The sequence below is a fragment of the Diplotaxodon limnothrissa genome, linkage group LG7, assembly GCF_057381915.1.
Source record: "Diplotaxodon limnothrissa isolate DT_005_m linkage group LG7, D_limnothrissa_male_GT1.1, whole genome shotgun sequence".
NCBI classification, from domain to species: domain Eukaryota; kingdom Metazoa; phylum Chordata; class Actinopteri; order Cichliformes; family Cichlidae; genus Diplotaxodon; species Diplotaxodon limnothrissa.
This window is the reverse complement of record NC_140602.1, coordinates 31,780,118-31,806,135: the sequence shown is the minus strand read 5'-3', so window position 1 is coordinate 31,806,135 and position 26,018 is coordinate 31,780,118. Positions and strand designations below refer to the sequence as shown.

The 26,018-nt window shown below is 40.2% G+C and overlaps 1 protein-coding gene across 1 annotated transcript; it reads right to left on the bottom strand.

Annotated features, from left to right (window-relative positions):
- Window positions 1–1,689: 1,689 nt before the first annotated feature.
- LOC146628575 (leukemia inhibitory factor receptor-like) lies at window positions 1,690–14,919 on the bottom strand. Its single transcript, XM_085357920.1, has 17 exons — window positions 14,856–14,919; window positions 8,322–8,467; window positions 8,080–8,230; window positions 7,730–7,993; window positions 7,494–7,620; window positions 6,345–6,481; window positions 6,119–6,264; window positions 5,876–6,029; window positions 5,699–5,760; window positions 5,196–5,418; window positions 4,603–4,782; window positions 4,421–4,522; window positions 4,183–4,341; window positions 2,698–2,826; window positions 2,503–2,596; window positions 2,342–2,408; window positions 1,690–2,163 (listed from the first exon to the last, which is right to left on the bottom strand). Exons 1-17 carry the CDS (start codon window positions 14,917–14,919, stop codon window positions 1,690–1,692), a joined length of 2,679 nt encoding a protein of 892 aa, XP_085214046.1.
- Between the last annotated feature and the right edge of the window lie 11,099 nt (window positions 14,920–26,018).

The window sequence follows — 26,018 nt, the reverse complement described above, 5'->3', positions numbered from 1 at the left end:
TGGCCAATTAGCACCAGCTGAACACATTGAGGAGATTAGCGGCTGCAGAGGGACGTAACAATGCAATCATCAACAAAGCAGGTCACACAGCCTTCCTGGTGCTGTACTGTTTCTCTCCATATGAACAGACTTTGAAGGAAACCAGACACAATCAAAGCATTAAAAAAAACACTTCTTGTTTGAAGCTTCTTGTTTTATTGGTTTACAGCATTGATTCAAAGGTGATTTCTTGGTTCTTACAGACAGAGATCAACAGCAAAGACCTCTCAGCAGCTACATGAAATATTCACATTTTTTAATAAGGTAGGACACACATAATCAATCGGTCGGTACTGAAGTCCTCTCTTCATTGTTCATTATTTATTTGCTTCAATATGATGAGTTGAGTTTCTGTGGTGATGGCACAGAGATTCAGACACGTCATTAAAGTAAAAATGCAAACAGCTGTAACTTGTACAGACTTTGCAGTCAGCTTTGCAGAGATTCAACACAGAAAAATAATTCAAGCTTTAGAGGGGCTTCTCTCAAATGTCTGACTCAGTGGAACGTCTAGATACATTTAAAGAAACTTTTAGAATTTCTTAGAGATCGGTTAGCAATGCCCTAGGAACATCTAGGATAAACTATGTATTCACTGACAAAGGTCACTGAGGTTTTTGCAGTCTCTCATAATTTGCATGGAAGATGCTGAGCTGGCTGCAAACACTCACCATTTACTCTCTGAGTAAGTGCAACAGAAACAGAAAATGTTCCCTTATAAAGTAAAACGTTAAATGTGATGATAACATTAGTAAGACAAAGCCTTTACTTAGAAGGTGAAGAATCTCCATTTCCAGTTTGTGGCACACTTTTTTCACAGTTTCATTACAGTTCAGAGAGCCGTTAACAAGTTATTTCTAGACAAGTTCAAACTTCTGGCAACCTGCTAGTAACCAAAGCAGTTATCAGTGCAGCACTGTATACCCGTTTGTGACCAATTTCTTGTCAACTGACAGTCAGGGAGCACACATTTTTCCACAGCGACCAGTGGTTGTACTCTCTGATGTGTCCCTAGTATTGTGGGACAGAGCCCTTAAAAATTAAGTACCTTGAGGGATACAATGTCCCGTCATGAGAGCAGTGTTTCCAGAGCAAAATTCAAATAATGCCCATTTGGTGCCACTTGGACACCAACAAGAGAAACCTGTCCTTGTCTCACATCAAAGAGACCTTGATGTGAGCCAGCCACAGGAATGACTGTACAGTAGTGTCCGAAACGAACAGACCCCAAAGGTTCAACAGCAGCATCTTAGAGCAGTGTTTTTCAAACCCGCCATTCATACTGTATGTGTCACTGATGTGGTGACAAACAAAATAAATTTGCAGGGCACAAAATCTTTGAAAACCACTAATGCTCTGGTCCACTAACATAATTGGCTAACAACAAACAACTAGGATTATAATTCAGGTGTGAGTGTGTGAGCATCTAAACAGAAAAGCTTTAATGCCAAAATGTACTCCTAGGATCTCATTTGAAAGGAAACATCTTCTATTTTCTGAAAATGTCCTGTTTGTGTGAATGAAACTAAACTCACACCTAACTTTAGCTGAGTTGCTGATGACCTGGTGGATGAAGCTAACCAACTATGCAGTAGTTAACGATGCATAAAGTGCCTGAATAAGGCTTAAATGTGTTCACATATGCAGCAGCTAGTTGGATGTCTTCTGTGGTAGCAAAATGTATGTGGACACACAGGATATGGGACTGTTTGGGTACTCCTCTAACTCAGTTGTGGTAAAGGTCTCATCAGGACTCTGAGGCTGGTATCCACTAAAGCTTCTGATGAAAGGTATTCCCTCATGGACCTCGGGCCCTGATTTGACTTCACGGTCCACACTTTGCAATACCAGGTTGTACGACGGATTAGGAAATACGCCATTGATTGGAGAAGATGGCAAGCCTGGCTGAGATGTGAGGCCTGTAGTGGGTAAAGTGAGACATGGCTGGGATTTCTTCAGAGGCTTATTGTAGTAACCTTTGGGAGTCTGAGAGAAGGTAAAAGGCTTGTAGTCCTGGTCAACATCAGGCTGTGGTGGTCTGAATTGATCATGTAGCTTAGGAATATCCAAGACCTCTCTGTAGTAACTCTGATCAAAATGAAGATGATGACTCGTATGTTCATCCTGAAAAACAGAGAAAATGACCTCACATTCACAGGAAAGATATCTTGGTGCTTAGAGATTAGGATAATGGACTATACAAGGAAATCAACAAATAACTGAATAGTAGAATATCCTGATATATAGATGCATCATTAGCTGGCCAATGCTACATGATATAGTACTGGCCATCTCAACTTACTGGTAATGTCAGCCACTGGTCGGTCAGCACTGGCTTTGGGATTGGAGGATAGACTTTGTGTTTGATGCTGTTGGGTCAAAGAATGCATCAAAATTTAAACAAAAACAATTATTGGAAGCAAAAGTGGCAAATTTCACAGAAAATAAATGTGCATTGCTTACCATGCCCAGTGTCTATAGCAGATAATTGTGCTGACAGACAGAATAAGAAAAACTGCTCCCAGGGATATCAAGATCAGCATTATCAGTTGATCAGCTGGTGAAAACAATGAACCGCATCGAGTAAATCAAAGAAAATGACAAATGTTGACAGTCTTACTAAAGAAAATAGTCCATATGGGGAAATAATTAACCTACCCGGGGGATTCAAGGTGACATTGATGGATAAATTACCACAAAGTCCAAATGCTGTTGATGCTGTCACCGTGAAGGTGTACATACTGATGTTCAGGTTCTTTGCAGTGAGGCTGGTGGCTTCAGGATCATCTAAATCAACACAGAGTGACCGCCATTATTACAACATAAATACATGTTTACGATCATCGGGCAACACTGGAGACTTACTTTATTTATCTCAGTCCCAAGCTAATCTTTGTGTGTGGAGAAACAAAACCAGGACTTTGTTATCAGTAGAGAAACTTAATAGTGTGATTAAGTGTGTCATCGTCCGAGTGACAATCAATTTGTAAACGACACGTCGGCAACATGTTTCAGTTAACACCTTAATACTACAAAAGATGCAAGAAAAAACTTGATGTACAGCAAATCAGTTGAAGACATAATTTTTGACATTTTTTAGTATAAAAGACTTTCAAACGAATCTGATATTTTCTGCCACCAATTTGAAGAGTTATAGCCCTTAATATTTCATCCAATTACAACCATAAAACAGGCATGGTTTGTTTTACGTTTATGCCACAAGGGGTTGTTATTTCCATTTGTTAGATCTGGCATTATTAACAGTTTCTAAGTCCAAGATAATGGAAAAAAGTGGCATCATGGTCAAATTAACCCAATAAAATCATCATATGCCAGGAGGTAAACACTAACGATGGATTAAAATCAGCTAACAGAGCACCTATGGAAAAGTGCTGATCCTTTGACTTCTAAGAACCTGGCGCATCAATTGATTCATTTCAAAACCATACACAGAACAAACATTACACCCTATAGGAGGTTCCAGATGAAACTACAGGCTACGTATCACTGTCACATCTGCAATGATTCGTCACCAGGCACGTTTTTGCACATGTTTTGGGACTGTCCTGTTGTATCCAATTTTTGGGTCTTTGTGAACTCTGTGTTATCTGAGGTGCTGGACGTTTTTTATATTCCCAATCCTGGTCTTTGTCTCCTTAATGATACCTCTGAAATCTCCTTAAAACAAATACAATGCAAAATGTTGTTCGCTGGATTCACATCCGCAAAGAAGACTATTACAAAGCAATGGTTCAGTCCTGACATTTGTATGGAATCATTCTGGATACGATGTCTTATCCGTGTTATTAATTTTGAACATACCACAGCAAAATTAAATAAAGCTCGACCCACGACTGTTGAAGTTTGGAAAATCTTCTCATCCAAAGTTATCTCCTGGAACAGGCACTAACTGTTTTTGACTGTGTTTTTGTGTTTTTTCTTTGCTGTCCCTATGCCTTGTGACCAATGTTTGCTTTGCTACTGCAGTTTACAGATGTGCTGTATATGTCTGTACCCCCCCCTCCCCCAACCCCGTTTTAAATCAATAAAATGTTGATCACAAAAAAAAAAAGTGCTGATCCTATACTTAATGTCCAGACTGAAATCTTAGCTGGCCTGAGTGAGTATGCCTTCATACTGTACCTGTGCTCACGTTAAAAACGTTCCCGCTCTTGTCCTGGTAGTAGAGAATATATCCATGGATGGAAGCAGTCTGCTTTTCCAGAGGTATGGGCTCCCAGGATACCTCAACAGCCGAGTCTTCCTGTTTGTATTTGAGTTTAAACAGCTCGACTCCTATTTCTGGAAAGATGTGACATGCATAAAATACACTGCTGATTGAACCATCGCATTTTGTGAGAAATCACTGAATCAGTCTTACTGGTCTCTCTGATGTAGCCCTTTCTTCTCTGTAGTAGCACCGCAGCTCCCTCAGTGCAGGCGTATATGGACAGCAGGTATCGCCGACCATCTTCAAAGTTCTCTGGAACAACAAAAGGAGCTGTGCTGAAACAGATGCAAATATGATCTGCAACAGTTTTGTAGGCAAAGATGAGGACGTACTTGAAAAAACTGTGGTATGAGTTCTGTTGGGAGGCACTTTCATCCACTCGAAGGTGCAATTACCGAAGACTGGACACCAGTCCACTATGTAGCCACAGCTGGCGTTAGGACTATCAGGCCAGGACAGGAAGAAGCTACCATTGCTGCCACTGATCCAGGAGGTCTTCACCTCGGATGTATCTGAAAAAGACTCTTTAAAATTAGATTTTACAACATACTCCACTTAAAAAAGGAAGAGGTTAAATCAGTATATATAGTTAAACCTTGAGAATTTTTCATGGGTTTTAAAAACAGTTTCATGCACTTTTAAGGCATTTAGCTTCCCTTTGCAGACCAATAAAATGTGCAAAAATGTACATACTCATCATGACTTGGATATATAGAATATAAACACAACAATTACAAATTTGTATACTTATAATAGATATAATCTCAATCATGTGATCATGAAAACTGCTATTCCTTTTCTGCATTAGTTTGGAAACCCCTTTGCTTACAGCCTTCTGCACAGATTAGATAAAATCAAACCTCTTCCCCAAATGGAAATCAAAGTGAGCTTATCTGTAATGTGTGGTGCTCTGTTAGCTTCATACCTAGATTGCTGCCGGGGATGATGATGGTCGATGGTGATGAGCTGCCGTTTATGTTTCTAGCCGTGACAGTGACCATGTACTCCTCACTGGGGTCCAGCGTGAGTGTAAGACTGTGATTGCTTCTGGACACGTTGGTTTGGTTTGACTGATTTTTGTCTTTGGTCTTTGCCCAGGACACTTTGTAGTCAAAGATTTCTCCATGGCTCTGATTGGTCAGTGGCACCTGTGGAGACGTAACATCAAGACCTGAAATGGTAACAGTGTCCTCTGAAACATCACTTTCTAACTGTATAAGATGTTGCACTGATATTTTTTCAAATAGATTTAATAAAGATATTTTTTATTGCATCAAGTTGTGAGGAAAAAAATGAATCCAACATGCAAGTACCAAAAGCTCTAGTTCTTCTAAAGACCACTTGAGGCTGTCTCCAAAAGTCAGTTTCCAGATTTAGACCTTACCAAGAGGCCTCATAAAAGCCTTGTAAAAGCCAACTTGTACTCACCTTCCAGGAGATTACAGTCTGGTCTGCCTTCACCTTCATCCACACGTCAAGAGCATCTGGAACTGTGGTGCAACCAGACAAACGACATCTGTTACATTCACAAACCTTTTAGGTCTTTATCTTAAAATATTTTTTATTTTAAGACTAAAATAAAGTCTTAAAATAAAAACTACTTACCATCACCCTTTGTGCGGATTTTGACACTATTGCTCCAGTCACCCCATTTCCAGAAATGCTGTGCTGTTCCACATCGGACCCTCACAACATAGTCCCAGTGTGGTATCAAGTCCTTGATGACTGCAGCTGTGAGGCCAACTCCAATGTTTTCAGTCTACAAGGACAAAAATTATGTTAGCTGACTTCAGTGAAGACTTTTACTTTGAAAAGCCAATACCTTAGCCTCCTTTTTAATCTACTCACTTTGGTATTAGAGTTTCCATCACTGACATGTACTTGGCATGTGATGTTGAGATTACTGTACTTCTGCACAGTCCAGCTCCATTTCAGACTGATGTTTCTGGGGTTCACAGTTGAAGCTGCCACTTTGTCTGGCACGACCATGTGCACTAAAACAAGAGATCACAACAATCAGCCGATCTTAAGGATTAAAAAGAATCATTTAACCAAATTTTATTCAAAGCTTTACCTCTTTTGGTCAGGTCCGCGTTGTCATGGATCTCGAGCTTTCCCAGCCGAGTAGTTGCTGTTAAGGTCCAGTTCCTCTCAGCTGCATCCAGCTTTACTTTTTGCGAGCATTTACCTGAACGTCCATTGATGCATGAGCTAAAATGTAAAAAATATACACCACTATTACTAAATATTTACAACTAAATAAATACAGAGGCTAGCAGGACTGCACATTCACTAGGAAGCAAAGTAAGAGTACATTTTAAATTTGTCATTGACTGAACTCCTTATTGCTTAATCAATAACGTTTGGTGCTTTAAAGTTTAGTCTATAGATCCCAAAATGTTTTTGCTTTGATGGTCTTTTAAATCAGAGCATTTCTCTCAACTGCTTGAAACTACTTTTATAAATATTCAGGTTTTTGGGTTTTTTAAGAACTCTGGTGACGAGGTGTAATGTGTGCAGTTTTCACTGCAAATCATATAAAGTGAAATTAAAGAAGAATAGCCCTGAAAACAACTCCACTGTGATTTCATCAAGGACGTTCTCTTTGTAAACTCACTTTGACTTTTGACCTATATGGCATTACATACTGTGAGAAGCATAACTACTGTTTATCCCATAATTAATCAATTTGTTTTTTGGACTATGTTTATTCTGGGCACTTTATTTTAGTTTTCAAATAATGTGTTAACCATCTCTGCGTGTGTGTGTGGCTTATACTTGGATATGCATGGATTTTACAAAGGAGAGTGGCGCACTTTAAAAGGGAATGTTTTGACAAGGCCTGATATGTTGTAGATTTTCACTCTAACTAAAAGTAGTAAACAGGGCAGCCTGTCTGTCTGTGATAGCACTGGAGTCTGCATGCTCTCGCAGTAGAGCACTTTGCTTTCTGACTATTATTTTTTCAGGTTTTTTTCCCCCAATAAATCATCCTGCAACTGAAGTTGCATAGCAAGTGCTCATTTTTGTAACTTCTGACTACAGATCATCGAGATCATCTAAAAGTACTGTTCATCAACTTTTTGTTCTTCTGAATCTGAAACGGTCTGCAGTGGTTTTTAACAAGGTGTCCAGTGAGGTGTCTTATTTTAAGATTCACACCCTCAGATGCTTCCATACAGGAGACTGTAGATATATTAGGGGTGGTTGGGTCTTATTATACCTTCCTTGGAGCTGATATGTTCTTTCCATTGCAGGATGTTCGTTTGCTGCCCTTCCTACGTTCCAAAAACAATCGATTGATTCCAGATCCCGGGTTTCACACTTAAGATCACTGTCATCAGGAGGATCTAAGTTTGTGGCAAATACCAGGAAAAACAGAAGCACATTTAAAAGAGAACCATTTATTTACAAGATCAATTTGAGAAACCACAATCTCAAATGCTACATCATACTTACAGCTGGCGTGAAAACTGGCTCCGTTGATGTCTCCTTTGGTTGTTTCACATCGTACATCACTATAGTTTTCTGATTCTTGGTCCAGGTGAACAGTCAGGGAGTGCACATGTTCACTGATCTTTGTAGTTGTTACATTAGTGCCTTTGTAGTCATATAGAAACATTGTTTTAATACTTTCCCCATCTGGCACCATGCAGCAGAATGTGGCTGTGCTGCCCACCTCCAATATTTGGTCTCTTGGGAGAACCAGTATTTCACCCTGGTCTGAAGAAGCACAGTGATAAGAATAAACGAGACTGTAAAGTGTTTAAGAATCAAAAAAGATCAAATGATTTGAACTTAATATTAACCAGGTAGCGTCTTCTGCATCCATGGGCTTGATTGGTTGTTGTATTGGGACCTGAGCCGGACTGAATGGCGAGCACACTGCGATGGTAAATGGGAAGTCCATTTCCAGGAATGAGTAGATCCTATCTGTGCAGGTGCCACAACAACTTCACCCTACAACATTATCATAAACACATTAGAGGAACAGCTTTTTGTTTGGAGGCTACAGAAGTGAGGATTATAGTTACCCATAATAATCTCTTACATTGTGTTCAGGTTTGTCTGCAATGAGAAGCTGCAGCTCGTACACGAGCCCATCTCGTATCACAGAGCAAGAAGGGTCATCTTCCCACTTTAACAGGAAACTGTCGTAGTCAAGAGTCACATTCTGAGGTCCACAACGCAAAACACCTAAAGGAAGTGACCACAGGACATTTTATGGTTAAAGTGACCTGAACAATTCTTCACAGTCATCGTTGGGCTATTTGAACAGCAGTCAGTGAGGACACAGCCAGTGGTGCCAATAGTGTCGTCACTGCCCGGGCATCAAATACTGATGTTTTGTTAAAGATTTTGTTAAAAACTGTTGCCTAAAATGGAGTTCATCTATTCTTCATTTGAGATATCCTTAAAAGGTGTGTCAATTCCCATAGATGTGTCACCCTGTTCAAAATGCCCAGCTTTACAGCAAAACATGTTTACAGCCTCATACAATTTTTCTTTTTTTTTTTTTTTTTGCACTTGGTAACAAATTTCACTCATGCAGCAACTGTTTAAGTTGTATTAAGACTCCTCATTATACATTTCAGGCCCATTTTGACTAGCAAATGGGTCCAAATAGGGCACTAGTTCTCTCTTGCCTCAGCTAATTCAAGTAGATTCATCTGTTCTCCGTGCTGAGGGTCAACCTGCTTTCATCTGTGAAAAGAACAGGTTGTCAGAATGTCCATCACTGCAATCTATGGCAGATGCCACTCGGACGTGACGATGGATAACCACCCTAATGAAGTCAGTTTCTGATTGTTTGGTCAGAAAGATTCCCTGCCTCTCTTCCTTACTCCCACTCATCTCTGCTATCCTCCTTATTCAAGATTGCTTCAGTCACTCCCATACTGAAAAAACCTTCTTTAGACCCTAACAACTTGAACAACCTCCGTCCGATATCTAATAAGTAGTTGCAGTTCAACTTCATTCACACTTGGTTAATATAAAACATCTACAAGAGATTTTAATCTGGTTTTCGTTCATGTCACAGTAAAGAAACTGCTTTACTTAAAGTCACTAATGATCTTCTAATCGGAGCCGACTCTGGTCATTCTCATCCTTTTAGATCTGAGCTCAGCCTTCGACACCATCTTTCACTCTGTCCTTATAAGCAGACTCTCCTCTCTTGGCATCTCTGACCAGTGTTGGTGAAGTTACTTGAAAAAAGTAATCAGTAACTAATTACTGATTACTTCCCCCAAAAAGTAATCCCGTTACTTTACTGATTACTTCTTTTCAAAAGTAATTAATTACTTAGTTACTTAGTTACTTTTTAAAAACACGATTTACAACCTGAAGAGGTGATAAAGCGATAGATCTTTCAGCCCAATTCTACTTTTTCTGCATAATCCATCATACAAAATGTAATCAAATGGAAAAGTCTCTTTTTTTTTACTTGTTTTATCAGTTTTAATCTTTTAACTTTATGGATCAAGCAAAAATTTAATTATATGCAACATTCTCTGACTTGAAGAAATTAGTTTAACATTTAAACCTATTTTCTACACATTCCAGCACATAAAATATTTTTTGTGTTTTCACTCACTCTTTCAAATAGATGCAAGTAAAACACAGCAGAAAATAAATAAAGTCAAAGACTCAGCGGTCCTGTTGCTCTATTTTCACCTGTAAAGCAGGACTGCGGTAGGCGGAGGTTTACCCTGGTGCAGGTGTGCCACGGTCAGTTGAAGAATCCGCGACTTTCTCTGTGAGTTTCCCATTACGTCATGGCGCACTCGGTGCTTGCTTGGAAGTTTAGGGTTTTTTTCGCTGTAAAAAGAAGTTTTCTTCCCACGCACGATGGACGCTAATGTTTTTGTCACTTTTTATGGAATCAAACTCAAAGTAAGGTCAGTACTTCCACGCTTTAAACGCTGCACGCTCATACTCTCTCCCACAATCGATATGTGATCCATTGTTGATCTGCACACAGCTGTTGTCACTAACGGCGCACTCGCTTACGTCACTGTCGTGAGACATTCTTGCAAAAAAATCACAGTTTTAGTAACGCAGTAACGCAGCGTTCCTACGGGAAAGTAACGGTAATCTAATTACCGATTTTGCAATAGTAATCCCTTACTTTACTCGTTACTTGAAAAAAGTAATCAGATTACAGTAACGCGTTACAAGTTACAAGTAACGCGTTACTGCCCATCTCTGTCTCTGACACACAGATATGATTGAACCCCTGGTTTCAATCATATCTCCTCGACCGCTCCCAGTTTATTCAACTGAAATCATTCCACTCTCGTCTATTCCCGGTCACTTCTGGTGTACCCTAAGGTTCAGTCTTAGACCCTCTTCTCTTCATAATATACATCCTCCCTCTAGGTACCATTTTCCACAAATTTGATCTTCACTTTCACTGTTTTGCTGATGACACCCAGTTACATCTCTCCTGCAGACCTGATTCCTCCCTCCCACCTTCTTCCCTTACAGAATGTCTATCCGAATTAAAATTCTGGTTTAGCTCTAATTTTCTAAAGCTCAATGAGGATAAAACTGAAATCCTCCTTATTGGCACCAAATCCAACCTTTTGAAGGCGAAACATTTCTCACTCACCATCGATAACTCCACAGTTTTGCCTTCTTCTCAGGTTAAGAGCCTTGGTGTCACATTAGACAGTTCACTTTCCTACAAGTCTCACATCAGGAATCTCACCCGTTCTGCCTATTTCCATCTACGCAACATTAACAGATTACGTCCTTCTCTTTACACACAGTCCACGTCCATTCTTGTCCACGGTCTTGTTACCTCCCATATTGGCTACTGCAATTGTCTTTTGCATGGTCTCCCCCAAAAATCCCTCCATAAGCTTCAACTGGTTCACAACTCTGCTGCTCGGATTATCACCAGAACCCCGTCCTACCAGCACATCACCCCTGTTCTTCAGGAATATGTCTGTGAAGGTTCTCAGTCATCCAGGTCATCGTAGTCAAAGGAGCTTGCAAAGAAAAGCGTCTGGACTTCTTTAAGTTGCTTGAAGACGTTTCACCTCTCATCCGAGAAGCTTCTTCAGTTCTAAGGTCAAATGGTGGAGAGTCCCAGATATAAACCTAGTGGGAGTGACCCCCCACAGAGGGACAAAAGGACCCCCTGATGATCCTCTAATCGCCTGGAAGTTCTTCAGGAACTTCACTTCTTCTGCTCACCTTCAAGGCCATTCATAACCTCGCACCTCCTTACCTTTCTGACCTGTTAAGCACTACCTTTCCTGCCCGCTCACTTCGATCTTCTTCTGTCCAGCTTGTTGTGCCTTATTTTGGCCTCACCACCACAGGAAGCAGAGCTTTTAGCTGCTCTGCTCCCAGGCTGTGGAGCTCTACCACCAGATATAAGAAACATTGGTTCTCTCCCCCAGTTTAAATCTCAACTCAAAACCCATCAGTTCAAATCTGTATATTCACTGTTTGTTAATTATATCCTGTGCTTTTGTTTTATTGTTCTTCATTGTGTCATTGTTATATTATGTGTTTTTATCTATTGTACAGTGTCCTTGGGTGTCTTGAAAGGCGCTTTAAAAATTAAATGTATTATCATTATTATTATTATTATTACAGCAGTGGCATGGTGGAGGTCATTTTGTGGAGCTCTGGCAGAGCTCATCCTTGCAGAAAGAAACAGATACAGGTCCTGCTGCTGGGCCCTGTCCAGCTGTCTTACCTGTCTCCTGGAATTTCCCCAAACCTTTCTGATTCCAAGATATTTCCTTTTTTTTTTCTTTTTTCTTTTTTTTTGGGGGGGGGTCACCATTGGTCCAGCCACAAACTACATGTTTCTTTTCCTTTAAGCTCCCTTCATAAATACTTAGATCAAATATTGCAGCCTACCCTGTCTAATAATACTGTTTAATACATTCCACATCAGAGGTGTGGACTCGAGTCACATGACTTGTACTCGAGTCAGACTCGAGTCATTAATTTTATGACTTTAGACTTGACTTGAAAAAATGTTCTAAGACTTGTGACTTGACTTGGACTTTTACACCAATGACCTGGGACTTGAATTGGACTTGAACCGGTTTACTTGAAAAGACTTGATATTTCACCCCAAATATAAAATTTAACATGCATATTATATAGAGATTGAAAATGTGAAGTCATTCAGGGGTAAAACCGCAAAGGATTCTGGGAACTCATGGCAAGAGGTACTAGCGCACGCAGGCTTTCAATTGAAATCAGTCACACAGCGATAAAAAGAAACCCAAAAATGTCAAGAAGCTGTTGTATTATTAACTGCAATAGCCGGTCGCATGACAGCCACGGGAAGCCGACGGGTAAAGAGATCGGTTGTTATCGGATTACGTCGTTGAAGAGAAATTGTTCGAGCCATGTTTCCGAAATAACAAAGAGGCGACTGGATTGCAGCCATTCAAAGATCAAATATAACGTCCCAGAACACTCCAGCTCACAGGTTAGTCTGCTCCAAGCATTCCCACAAAGGTCAGTCTGCTGTTGTAGTTAATACGTCATTTTTCATAACATAATTGGTGATATAGGTTACAAGCAAGTCTGGCGCTGAACAGAAATTGTCGCGCTATGCTCCTTTATTTATTGTGCATAAATAGTGAATTGTCCTGACACAATATTGTGTTTCGCTTCTGTTATTATGGTACATTGACAAAAACATATACTTTTATTCACAGGATAAAACAGGTTTTTTGTATCACCAATTGCCCAGTACGATTACAGCATACAGTATTATTGTCACTGTTACATTTCTGTGATGCTACCAGAAATTATTTCCACTGCTAATTAATTACCATTGAGCTCAAAGGTTATATTAATAAACGGTTAACGAATGTGTATTTATGACGACGATTTGTGAGACTGGTAAACTTATGATACGTACGATGGTCTTTACTTTCTACACGGTGCATTTCAAGGTCCTGCACCCATCCGGCGGTAAACTGTACCTGGGCTTGTTGCAGTGACCTGAAGTTACTAAACTTCATGAGTGTATGCACTCACTCCAAGAACCGTATGATTATAAATATGCATATAAATATGCTACGATGAGATAGCTGACTTCATCTAACTAGCAAATGTTGTCCAGGCTACGTTGGTGATACAGTTTTTTTTAATATGTATGATATTTTTGTCATGCGATTTTAAAGCCGGTCCTACAACCGCATCCAAGAATAACATGCAGCTTATCTCAGAACTGTCGGTGAAAATTATTCTAGGAGCTAAGTTTAATTGAGCTGCATTTTAAAGAGGTGCAATTTCACAATTTGTGTATATTTTCTGAGTTCACTATTTTGTCATGTGTTGAGAAAAACACAGATTTAAAAATTACATGGTCTAATATTTACATTTAGTATAACTGCAACATTATTTTTTCTTTTTTTTTTTTTTTAAAGACTCGAAAGGACTTGAAATTCAAAATTTCAGACTTGTGACTTTACTCGGACTTTTACACCAGTGACTTGAGACTCGACTCTGACTTGCCTGACATTACTTGAGACTTGACTTGAGACTTGAGGATAAAGACTTGAGACTTACTTGAGACTTGCAAAACAATGACTTGGTCCCACCTCTGTTCCACATACCTTTAATACATTTCTATTATTCTGTAATATTTTATTATACATCTTTGTAATTTTTTATATATTTTTGTTTCCTTTCTTCTGTATTGTTCTATTATAATTTGCCTGTAAACAACATTTACATTTCACCTGTAAAAGCCACTCTTCTGTCAGTGATCAATTTTATGTTCTGTCACCCACCCATCGCTCTTTTTTTTTTAAAAAATCACAAGTTTTCTGGGGGAACCTCAAAGGGCACAAATAGTTTAAAAGCCAGTTCACTAACTGGCCACTTGAGAGCTCTTCTCTTTTTACACAATGACTGTTGAGAAAGTTGGAAGGAAGCATTTAAGAAGTTTTGCAAGGGAAGATGGGAAGTTAGAAGCTGACTGTCTGCATAAAGTATGTGGACATAAAGCAAGACAAAAAGGAAATCAATCATGCATTATTGTAGATGTTGAAGACATAGAGCTAACTGTTGGGTTTCAGCCATCATAGCAGCAGAGCTTCAGGGGCAAACATCATAACCACTGCCATGATGCTGGTTTGTGAAGTCTTGCTTCAAAGACAGTTCATCTAGTCATCAACCTCTTGGTCTTTCAAAGTGACCATATTTGGGCACACATGGACGTCTAGAATTTAGGTACTGTTCAATTACACCCACAGAAAAATGTATAATTTGTCAGATATTTGCATTAAAAACAAACTGGGTCAAGAAATCCACACAAATCAGCGGCAGTAAAGCCTAGCAGGGAGCTCACAGTCAAAATAGCCATACTTCTAATATGGCAAAGTGTAATCAAATTTAAACAGGTGGTTAGCAATTAGCAGCTAATGCTCACTGAAATCTGTAGTGTGTGGAAAGCATGATCCCCTGAAACGCCTTGTGTTTGTTATATGAACAGGAAAAACTGCACATAAAAATATCCTGCATGCACACCTGAGAGCATTTACTCATTGGAGCAGCTGAAACACGACATCTTCAATCAAGACGATGAAATACTCACTGTTTTCTTGTCCATCTTGTGTGCTCGTTGTGGAGAGTGACAGCAGTAACAACCATGCGATCATGATAATCCTCCCGTGTTTATTTCTTTGTAGAAAAAAAACTTCATGGATTGAGTCAAATGGTTGCCATAGCTCTGGTGATAAACATTTACAAATGGTTGTAAAGCAGGTTCCTGAGGCTTCCTTTATAGAAACAAAAAACTTTCACACACAAAACACTTTTGTGAGTTTTATTTGAAGACTCTGAAGAGAAAAGTCACCATGTCAGTGTCAGATAACTCCCTGGAGTCGCTCTCCCTTCTCATGTAAGCTTTGGGAAATCATTTCAGTTCATGATTGTGAAATCCATGTGAGCTCCAGTACAGGAAACAGAGCAGTCGCGTTCTCGTAACTGTGACTCACAGCAGCGAGGCCAGACATTCCTCACTTGCTCTAAGATTGTTTTCAGACTTGAAACCTTTTAGAAAAACACTAGTCAGAGAGAGAGAATCGGTCATCAGACTAAGGAAAACACTTGTTATCAGTGGTTCAGAACAGAAGCAGGGAGTTTTTTTTCCAGGTAAACAAAAACAACACGCCCAGATTAAATCTCTTAAACAGAGGCTTCTCAGATCTTGGTTAAGGATGAGATTTCTGTCAGTTCACCTATCAGTCAGTATGCTGCAGTTTTTCCAGTAATGAAAGGGAGGAACAGGAAGAAAGGAATACAAGGAAAATTGAAGATAAGGAAGCTCAATAAGTGCTACATTAAACAATACTTCTTATTAAGAGGCTGTTACAAGCTTTTATGTACTCCTTTTGTTTGGCTTTCCTCCAACTCATCCCCTGACAGCAGTAAAACTGACTCCCCTCCCCCAATTCTGAGTAAAATCCTTTCTGCCTCACCCTGCCCTCTGCTTCCTGGAGTGTGGACATTGGTTGAACATGTCATTTGGAGCCAGTAAATATGGACAGTAAATAAAAGTGTTGCGATGTGCCTGGGATGAGCTCTTAACAGTACAGTAGGACTCACATAGACTGCATAAATGGTGCTTCAGGTTTTTTTCTGTCTTATTGTCACATGTGTATGAAATCAAATCACCTAGCCACGTAGTTTGACTTCACAGACATTTGTGAAAGAGCTCATTGAACTGGTCTAATATAGGATGCTACTGTTGCAACATGTCAGTTTCCTCCCTGTTGAATACTAAGGAGTATGTGGTGTTACTGCAAAGCAGAAGCATTTATGAACCACAGGAAGTTGCTGAAGTGCCTAAAAATCACCAATGCTCTACTTACTCAGTGACTGCAGAGCTGCAAAACTTGCTGACATTAACATCAGCACAGAAACCCGGAGCCAGGGGCTTCATGGCATGAGTTTCCACGGTCAAGCAACTCCTTCGGGTGGTCAGGCACTTAATTTCTTCCATTCATCCATCCTTTCCTGCTTATCCAATTCAGGGTCGTGGCTTTAATGTTCCGTATACAGAAAATGACTGGAAGAAGACACTATGAATACATAAAGCATTTAATTAAATAAGGGGGGGAAATAAAACCATAAATCATTAAATAAAATTTAATTTTGTGATGTTTTTTGTCTCTAATATGGTAATAATAAGATAATAACACAACAAAAACTGCTGTTTACACACATACACACACTTTCATGCACAAAGCCACTTTTTAGTTGTCATGAGTGACTGTGAGAAGGAAAATTACCCGAGTCAGTTATCTAATGAAATTCCTCCTTTATCAGTCATTTGAACCAGATCGTAATGACAGGCTTAGTTTTGTTTTCATACAAAGACAACAAAGAAAAGGTTCAGTCTTTCCTTTTCCCACTAAACATCTAAAGAATTCCCTCCACTCCCTGTTTCCACTGAATTTTCATTTCGGAACCACACAGCACTCCAGAAATTCCAGAGAAGGCAAGTGAGTATGTGAGTTTATAATTGCAGTGTTGACTTTAAACTGAGCTACTAGCTGATCTGCAGCTGCACTGAGAGCCACACTGAGTCACTGGTTTTACTAGACGTGTATTTAGCCACGTCTTCATGTGTGATGTCAGCTGTTGGGAATTTTTTCTTTCTTGTTATCTCCTGTCCACAGAATTATGAAAACACAACGATCCTATTCTAAGGTGTTCTCACCAATGACACACAGCTTCAAACAGTTTTCTCAGATTTCAGCATATAAGAACATTAAGTTGCTTTTTGTAGTCATCATTCTGTGAGACTGTGTACACAGATATTGTCGGGCATGTCCTTTTAAATTATTACATTTATTTTTTTATCACATATACTTACTCCACCATCATGTGGTACAAATTAATACAATTCAGTTGATAAACAGATGTTGTTGTTTTTTAATTCTTAACAGAATAATTTACCAGAAGTGACTTTAAATGGTGCCTTTGCTGCTCATTTATAGCTCTTTTGGGGGGGACGTTTCCAGGATATTTTACTTGGTGTTTCAGAGAAACAATAAAGTTTGGCCAGAGGATTGAGTGGACAACCACTGGGTGTGACAGAGTTTCATGACCTTGAGGCATACTGTGGGCTCAAAATATGAATATTTATTCTGGACAGCACAGTGACGCAGTGGTTAGCACTGTTGCCTTACAGCAAGAAGGTCCTGAGTTTGACTCCTCCATCTGGGCAGGGCCTTTCTGTGTGGAGTTTGCTGGAGCTTCCTCCCATAGTCCATGCAGTTAGTGTGGTTAGATTTATGCAAAAAATTAAGGGCTCAAAAGTCTGTTAGACTGGACTTTTTTGAAACACAAATATTTAGAAAAGCGTTTGATATATGGAGCTAAAAAAAAATTAGGAATCATTATATATGTCTAAATTTTGGATCATAAATTATTTTTGCAAATCAGAGACGCTTAAGCAGAAAATGTTTTATTTTCACTTGCTGAATACGGGACAGACTTGACTGGAGGAAAGAAGGGGAGAAAGAAAGAGGGAAAGAGAAACAGCTGAGAAGAGGGACGGGGGAGAAGGGCAAAAGACAAGAACCAACAGAATGGGCAGAAAAAAAATGCATATATCAATCACCTGGATCACCTGCTGAGAAAGAAAAAAGAAAACAAGCAGAAGAGAACAAGAGTAATAGAATAAACAACATCACAATGATATATGGGAATATGACAGTAAATACTAAATATTAAACATTATTGTGCAGCACATAAGATCAACAGAACACAGTGTGCTTTGAGGTAGGAGCCAAAAAGGGTGTAGTTTGTGGGTGTGATCACCCGTGTGTACACCTGTGAGCATGGACGCGCTTGTTTTTTAAAAGGTTCCTTCATGTAATGATCTGCTAGAGGGTGTGGTGGGGCCACAGCCCCGTCCTTCAGGGCATGAAGCAGGTATGGAGGAGATCAAGACTCCAGACATCCAGAGGCCCCCAGAACACAAGAGACCAAGGAAGACCAACAGAGGGGCAGCCGCGCCACTGTCCCGGAAAGAGCTGAGGAGAGTCCCAGATGAGGGCTCACTCAGCAGCTGCGGAGCAGAAGCCAGGGGGAGTTGCAGTGACGCGCCCGTGAGCTCCGCCGGCAGCCAGCCGTGCCTGAGTGACTGAGCCCCAGGCCGAGAGGCCGGGGGCACCCCACCTCCGAAGTGGCCCGAGCGAGCCCCAGGCTCCAGGCCCCGATAAGCGGCCGCCAAGGAGTGAGCCGGTGTGTACCTGGACGCCCATCCCCAGACACAAAGAACCACCAACGCACCGATGTCTGAGGGAGTCCGCCACTGGCAGGGCAAGTGGTGGTGGGGGGAGATAGGCCTCCAAACCTTGGAGGGCCTGAGATGTCCCCAGAGAGGTGGCGTCTGATACCCAGCCTGACATATAGACACAGACATACAGGCACACACAGACACAAACATCCATTCCCACCCTCATGCTCTCATATGCACTTACTCCACACTCAACCAACGTGGAGACAGACATAAAGAGACGCTGTACACACGATCACACTCCCCAAGCGTACTCTACGAACCGGGTCTAGGTACCCTTGCCCCTGGAGGGGGGAACTGCACCCAGACCCAGGTGGTGTTACCCTTTTCCCTGCTACCTGCCAGAAAGCAGCCGGTAAGCGCATGGTCCCTCCTGCTAGCCCTCAATGTCTACGTGTATTTAACATTGAGAGGTGGGCAACGACGCCAGGGGTGGGGTGTACACCCTGATGGTACTTTGGATTCCGTGTATCGTGCCCACCCCCAAGATCCTATATGTATGCGTAATGAGAGTGTGAGTAATGTGAATGTCTAAGTTGTGGGATAAAATTGAGGCAGAGGCAGCCAGAAGGGGACAGAGGGGGGAGTGGCCTCCTCTGCACCCTGGTGACATACCCTTACTCCAAGGTCCTGCATGTGTGGGTGGTTGTGGTGGAGCGGGAAGAGGGAGGCAGCTGGAGATGGGGAGGGAAGGAAGGGAGGGGCAAGTGACCCCTCCCTGGGGCCAGCTCCCCCGCTGACCCCAGTAGGCACCCCCATACTCTGCGACCCGCCAGGGAAAGGGGGCCCAGGCCCATCCAGACCGGGGCCCAGTGCAGCAGCGCCTCCCAGCCCCACAGAGCCCGGGACAGTCCACCCAACCCCACCACAGAGAAAACTGCACCCACCCCACCATCCACTTATCTTCCAGACTACATAAGACAATAGACGCCCAGGCTGAGATCTTCCTCCACCTCTCCTGTATCTCCCCCTCCTGCAGAGAGAGTTCCTGAGGAGAGGAAAGCTCCTGCAAGGTGTGACAATTTCCCCCACCAGTTGAAGAGCCCCCCAGGTGGCTCGATGCACCGGCGGCACCCTGCGCCACACTGAAAAAAGTGATATTGTCTCCTTTTAAATATAGCATATTATATTTTGGTATATCTTTTCAATTCAAATGAGTAATTCCTGTCTACATATATAATTCGAGTAACTCCAGAATACATTCCCTGCGTTTTAATCCAATTAATTTTAGTTAATTAAATGTAGCTCAAAATGCTTAAGTATGTTTTTCATAGCCTCCTGCTGGGCCATTTTGCGCATGCGTTAGGACAGGCCACCATTTTGCGCGCGGACTGAAAAAGCGGACGCTGTGTGCTGCAAGCGGGCTCAAGTTAATCGCACAACTTCATATAAAGGTGGTCTAGCTTCGGTAAGTAAACCTTTTACGGTCGTTTTTGTTTTAGTTTTTTTTACCTCAGTCAAAGCATGTTGACTCTTTAAGACGTGTGCACATGGAGAAAGAAGTCTAAGTAGTTGTACAGCTCTGAACTTTGTCGTGATTTGACTTAAGCTAGCTATGTGCTCTATTAGCTACTGCTCTATTAAAAGAGTAATTGTATTGATGCGTTAAAATGTCATATGTTTTTAGCTTAGTTCTGGTGGCACACTTTGTACTAACAAATTATGGAACGAGGCAATTTCTCTGTTGTAGTTAGCTGTAAAGTTCACTGTACAGTCGCCTGCAGTTTTAAGTTGAGAAATCGTCCCTCCCGCCACAACATTGGCATTAAGGAATAGTCGGGCGGGGGAGGGGGCTTCTGAACGCGCCTGCACAGTCAGGGTGCAGTAGGAAATAAATAAGTAGGATTGGCGTTGCACAACGTCTTTTGTGCAGAAACAAATAATGGTTGTAAACTGTGGAGGAGAATAACTCAGTGGTTGCCAAAAATGTGAGCTCAAAAGGCACTGAGAGTGATGTTTGTCAGAACTGAAATTAACTCAGAAAAGAAGTTGCTTCACTTGATAGAGCTGTTGAGTGCGAGACCTGTCAGCGGTCTGGTTTAGCATTTGAAGCCTCGCTACGTGCTTCCAAACCGCTGCATTTAATCTCAGAGAAAACTAACACAGAGAAGTAAAGCAAGTGTGTAAGTTCATCTCTTTATGTTTGCATAGTATTTTCATGTTGAGCTTAACAACCGATGTATGGAGCCACAGCTGGACTGGCTGTCGGAGTTTTGTATTGAGGGGGAAAGGAAGCGATTTGTTTCGTACTTCAGCTAGAATGAAAAAAAGACACAAAGTTGGAGTTATTCGGTGTCTTCATGCTGAACAGCTAAAACTTCTTCCCTCATTCTCCCCCCTCCCTCTCCTGTTGCTACTTCAATCATGAAACTGATCGATTATCAGGTGATCGGCTTTTCTGTCGCTAGTCTCTCTCATTTGTTAATCACCCAGTTTGCGCTAGAAAGAGGAAAACGGCAGATAAACAACAGCAGCACGTTTAAGCTTGATAAGCTGTTGCTAGAATTTTTTTAATATTACTTCTAGTATCCGCTTATGTTTTCTGGAGCCACAGCCGTAATAGCTGCTGGTCATGATAGTTTGGATATGTGGTGAGAAGGAAACATGAAGGTGAAACCAGGAGAAGTTTTTACTGAATCATTAGAGCTGAACAGGTAATGAAGAAACAGGTTTACATTTTAGGTCACATGAATGAGTTGAAGTTATGAACTGTTTCTGAGAGACAAATAACTCCAGGATCCTTTTTTAGGTAGCTGACAGCTGGTAACTGTGCAGGGGCGGATCTAGCAAAGTTTTGCCAGGGGCCAGGTAGGGCATTAACAAGGAAAGGGGGGCACAAAGACATAATTTTCTTTCTTATTCTCATTTAAAATGTCTAGCTTTTAATAAATAATTATTTTAAATCTTACTACCAAAGTGGTGATCTGGTTAAATGTATAGAGATCCATTATTGTATGTAGTAAATATTAAGTCTAATATTAGTACACATAGCACTTTTTCCTTTGGGAAGGTACCATCTGCGCTGTCTGCCACTGTATTGAAGAAAAATGTTGAATCTAATTATTATAGAAAAATAATTGATTTCTGTGCATTAAAGTAGATTACGTCAATTAAGCATTATCAGGCGGAGGGTGCGGGGTGATTTCCTAATATTTTTGCTGGGAGTTGGCAGCCCTATTAGTTAGTTTAATATTTCTATGTACTGTTTAGAATACCTGAATAAGGAGGATGGTGTAAGTTTTTTAGGTTGATCAGTATTGCTGAAGTATAAAATATTTTGGGTGCAGTGTATTTTTTGCATACAGGTATAACAGAATAGCTTTAATGTTTTGTTTTTAAAACTGAGTAAGAACTTATACAAAATGCAGCAAAATATTTATAAAAACAGTTTTATTTATTATAAAATACACTATATCGGATTCATATCGGCAGATAATCAAATTTATGATATCGGTATCGGACATAAAAAAGTGGTATCGTGTCATCTGTAGTTTGCACAGAGGCACAAGTAAGATTTGTTTTGTTACAAGGGAGTATCATGAAGTAATGCACTAATGGCTTGGAAACGGTAATTGTTTGTCTTTCTAAAGTTTTTTTTTTTTATTTGTCTTCCTTTTCTGGCAGATTTTCTTCCCCTTATGTGTTACTGTTTATTCAAGAAGATGGTGTTATTTTGGTAAGTACATGCAAATTCCTTACATATTTATCACAACAGTATTTGTCACAGTATTGCAGGGACAAGTTTATCTATCTCATCTTAAGGGTTCTTGTGATTATTAATATTGATATTAATTAATATCAATTAATATATATGATTAAATTTCTTTTATCCAGGACAAAAGAAAAAAAAACTTGCGAAAGTGAAATGAAAAACAGGAATTTAGTTCTTGTGAGTTAAGAGGATGCAGAGCATAGGGTTAGATGGAGGTGGATCATTCACTGTGGTGATCCCTGAAGGAAACAGCCAAGAGAAAGAGGATCAGATTGCAAAAAAAATGTGGTTTGTGTGCATACATGAGTCTTTACAGTACCCACAGGACTCCTGAAGTACAAGTACTCTGAAGTTTGCAGAGCAATTTCAGAGATGTTTAGGGCTTACATGGCAAGCATGTTTTTAGTTGCACATCTAAATTTTCTCTGCTCTCTGTTGCTGACGGCAGAGTTCTGCCCCGCTGACCTCACAGGTGAGACACTCCCACCAGTGGACAAAGAGCACAGGAAAATGTGTTGCTAACCACCTGAAACAGACAAATATCTGCTTTTTAAAACCCTTTAAACCTGTTAAATGGACTGATGCCATTCATTTCTTCTTTGATTAACAGTAGTAACATCCTTCATGCACTGTATACTAACCCATATGATAATCATGCTTTATGAAGTGATGGCAATTGCATTGTAGCATTTAATGAAGAAATAACAAAATAATCATACCAATGATTAAGCACCAGTCTTCTTTTTTTCTGTGTGTGTGGTGTGTGTGTGATACAGGTAAATGCTGAATTCCAGTGTATTACAACACTTCAACTGGAGACGACCTTCGCGGCACAGTTGGACAGAATTACACCTCAGTTGATGACAGTTTTCCAGAAGAAGGGCGGTGTTTCTGGGCAGAAACTTGCCCACCACTTGCAGATCATGCAAGAGGTAAATCTGAATATTGCAAATTCTATTTGGATTTCTTTTGTCTTAAGTGGCAGGTCACTGGTGAGTCCAATAAGCCGTTTTAGGTGACCAGCCAAACAATCTAAATTTTGAAATTTCTTATATAAATTTTATTTACTATGTTTGAACTGACATATGATAAAATTTACTTATTGCGAATTTCAGACATTGTTCTTTTTTCCAAATTGGTTTAATCAGCAACTCTCTTTAAACAGGCTGAAAGTGATGTTAAAGTGAAAAGGGAAGCAGTTCTCAGGGCACTTTGCCTCTACCTTGGTGAAGAGGACGGAAGCCTTATTCGGGAGTTCTTTGTAAGTCATTTAAGTCATTGTAAGCAAGTCATCTATACACACACTTTTTAGATAGATATCTGTGTGTGTATTACACACACACACACACACACACACACACACACACACACACACACACACACACACACAAACGACTAGATTGGAATTTAATTGTAGAGTTAATTGTTTTTTCTTTTACCTTTTTATTAAATGTTTAGGACATTGAAGGAGATGATATCCAGAGAGACCTGAAGAAGCACACCATGGGCATTTATGTCATCAACAGGGAGGATGGACAAAATAGACATTATGATGACATTGGAATATTTGTTGAAGGGGAGATAGTCATGGACAACATTGGATCTCTGGCCCAAGCTTGTGCATTGATGCTTGGAGTAATCTATGCACTAAACCTAGCCTTCCCCAAGGAATTGAAGGACTATTATGAATTCATTTAGAAAGTGTTGATGGGATTGGATGGTGAAAAGCTCTCCCCCAAAGTCTTTGGGCTGAAGAACAAAATTGCTACTGGATAGGAAGATTTCTAAAACCACACATCAAGAGAATGCTGTTATGTAAATTACCAATGACTGGTGCTCTTGTGAATAGGAGTGAAACTCTTGTACAACCATCATTTGTTCTGTTATGTTTTGATTGAACATTTTAACTTTCAATAATGAATGTTTCACATGTGGTACATTTGAGTAGCTTGAAGAGCAACTTTGTAATTATTCAGTTATAGCTGCTGCCCTGCGTATAATCAGTGTTAACTCAACCGAATTAAAAAAACAAAAACAAAAACCATTCATGATTACCACACTGCAGCACACTGGTAACACTTTAAAGACTATTAATTGTTTTGAAGCGAGTATGTTAGGTCAGAAAATATGTAAAACATTCAGAATCTTCAAGGAAGGACTAGAATGGAAAGACAGTGGTCAATAAGCAGTAAGGAAAACACAAGTTTAATTTTAAGTCTAATTAGCTTATTAAAATGCAATTTCTAAATATGGATCGCAGAACAGCAAGTCTGAAACTGGTTAGTTTGTGGATGCATCAGTTTCTAATTGTGATACTTTATACTGCTGGCAGTGTTTTATTCTTTTATGTAAGGAGGGTTTTTTTTGTTTTTTGTTTTTTTTTATAGAGGAAGAGAAACATTGGTTAACCTTTCCCTTGTCTGTTGTTTCTGTTTTGTTTGAATACAGCTTTTTAAAGCTACTAGTTCATAGGCAAAAGTTTTGTAATTTGTATTATACAAATTGCAGCAATTTTTCTTAGAGATGTGGATTCTTATTCTGTTTGCAACAAATTTTGCATTAATAAATGGTGTGAAAGAATGTTGTAGTTTTCATTATTGACGTTTTTAAAAACTACAAATCAGGGTAAGCAATATTTTTTAAGTAAACTTAACTTAATTGAAATAGAGAGAAATTAACAATTTGATTGATTTGAATATAAGTTTGGGACATAAGTGTAAAGGAAACAAATTATTCTGGTACATTTAACACGACCTTAGTTGGAATTACTAATAATATTTGACTAAGTCGTATCCAACAGTTAAGTTAAAGTAGCTTAAAAATATATGTTGGTTTTACTCGCTTAAATTAAATTCAGTGTACTTAAAAAATATTTCTGGATTCAAACAAATTTATTTCGTGCAACCACTTGTCATAAAAAAATTGAGTAAATTGAACAAAACATTTTTTTCAGTGCAGGGCTGGGCCCCCATGCACCCACCCGCCCACAACCCCGGCAACACACCAACCAGGACCCAAGCCCCGGAGGCCCGGCCAGGGCCCCAGCCCAGAGACGGAGCGCCCCCAGAACCTCACGCCCATCCCGGACCCACCCAGGGGCAGCCAGGCTACCAGGTCAGTAACCCACGTCCGTCAGCACAGACCCTCCCCTAGCCCCGCTGCACGCAGCCGCGAGGAAACAGTCACCTGAGAGCCAACAGAGCCAACAGTACTCAACTGTATCGAGTACTGTGAAATTAATATTTTTATGTATTAAAATTGCTACTCCCCTTTGTCTAGAATTATAACAAGCTGAGAACACATTAGGAAACTCAGGTGTTTTAAGTTCATTCGAACCTCTAAGAGGTCTGTGGGTCTCTTGTAAAAGGACAACATCTGCCTGTAGTTTTTTGAGTTGGTTAAATATTTTTAACCTCTTTTCTCTGGAGCCAGCTCCATTTATATTCCATGTAATGAACCTCAGTGTACCCATAGATGTTTGTGTATAACTAGGGATGTATGCTGTGTGCGTCGCTTAGACAGGTGGAGAGAATACGTCACTTGTTCATAAATAAAGAGAAGGAGAGAGAGAAAAAATGTGTGGCGAGATGCTCCCTGAGTCTGACTTTGTGTATGCATAGTTACTAATATAAGTAGGCTTGGCTTAAGTGTGTGTGTCCTAAACGACTGTGTGCGCTGTCTGACTGAAGTAAATGTGCTGCCGTTGAGCGCATGGTGCGTATGTGTCGAAATAA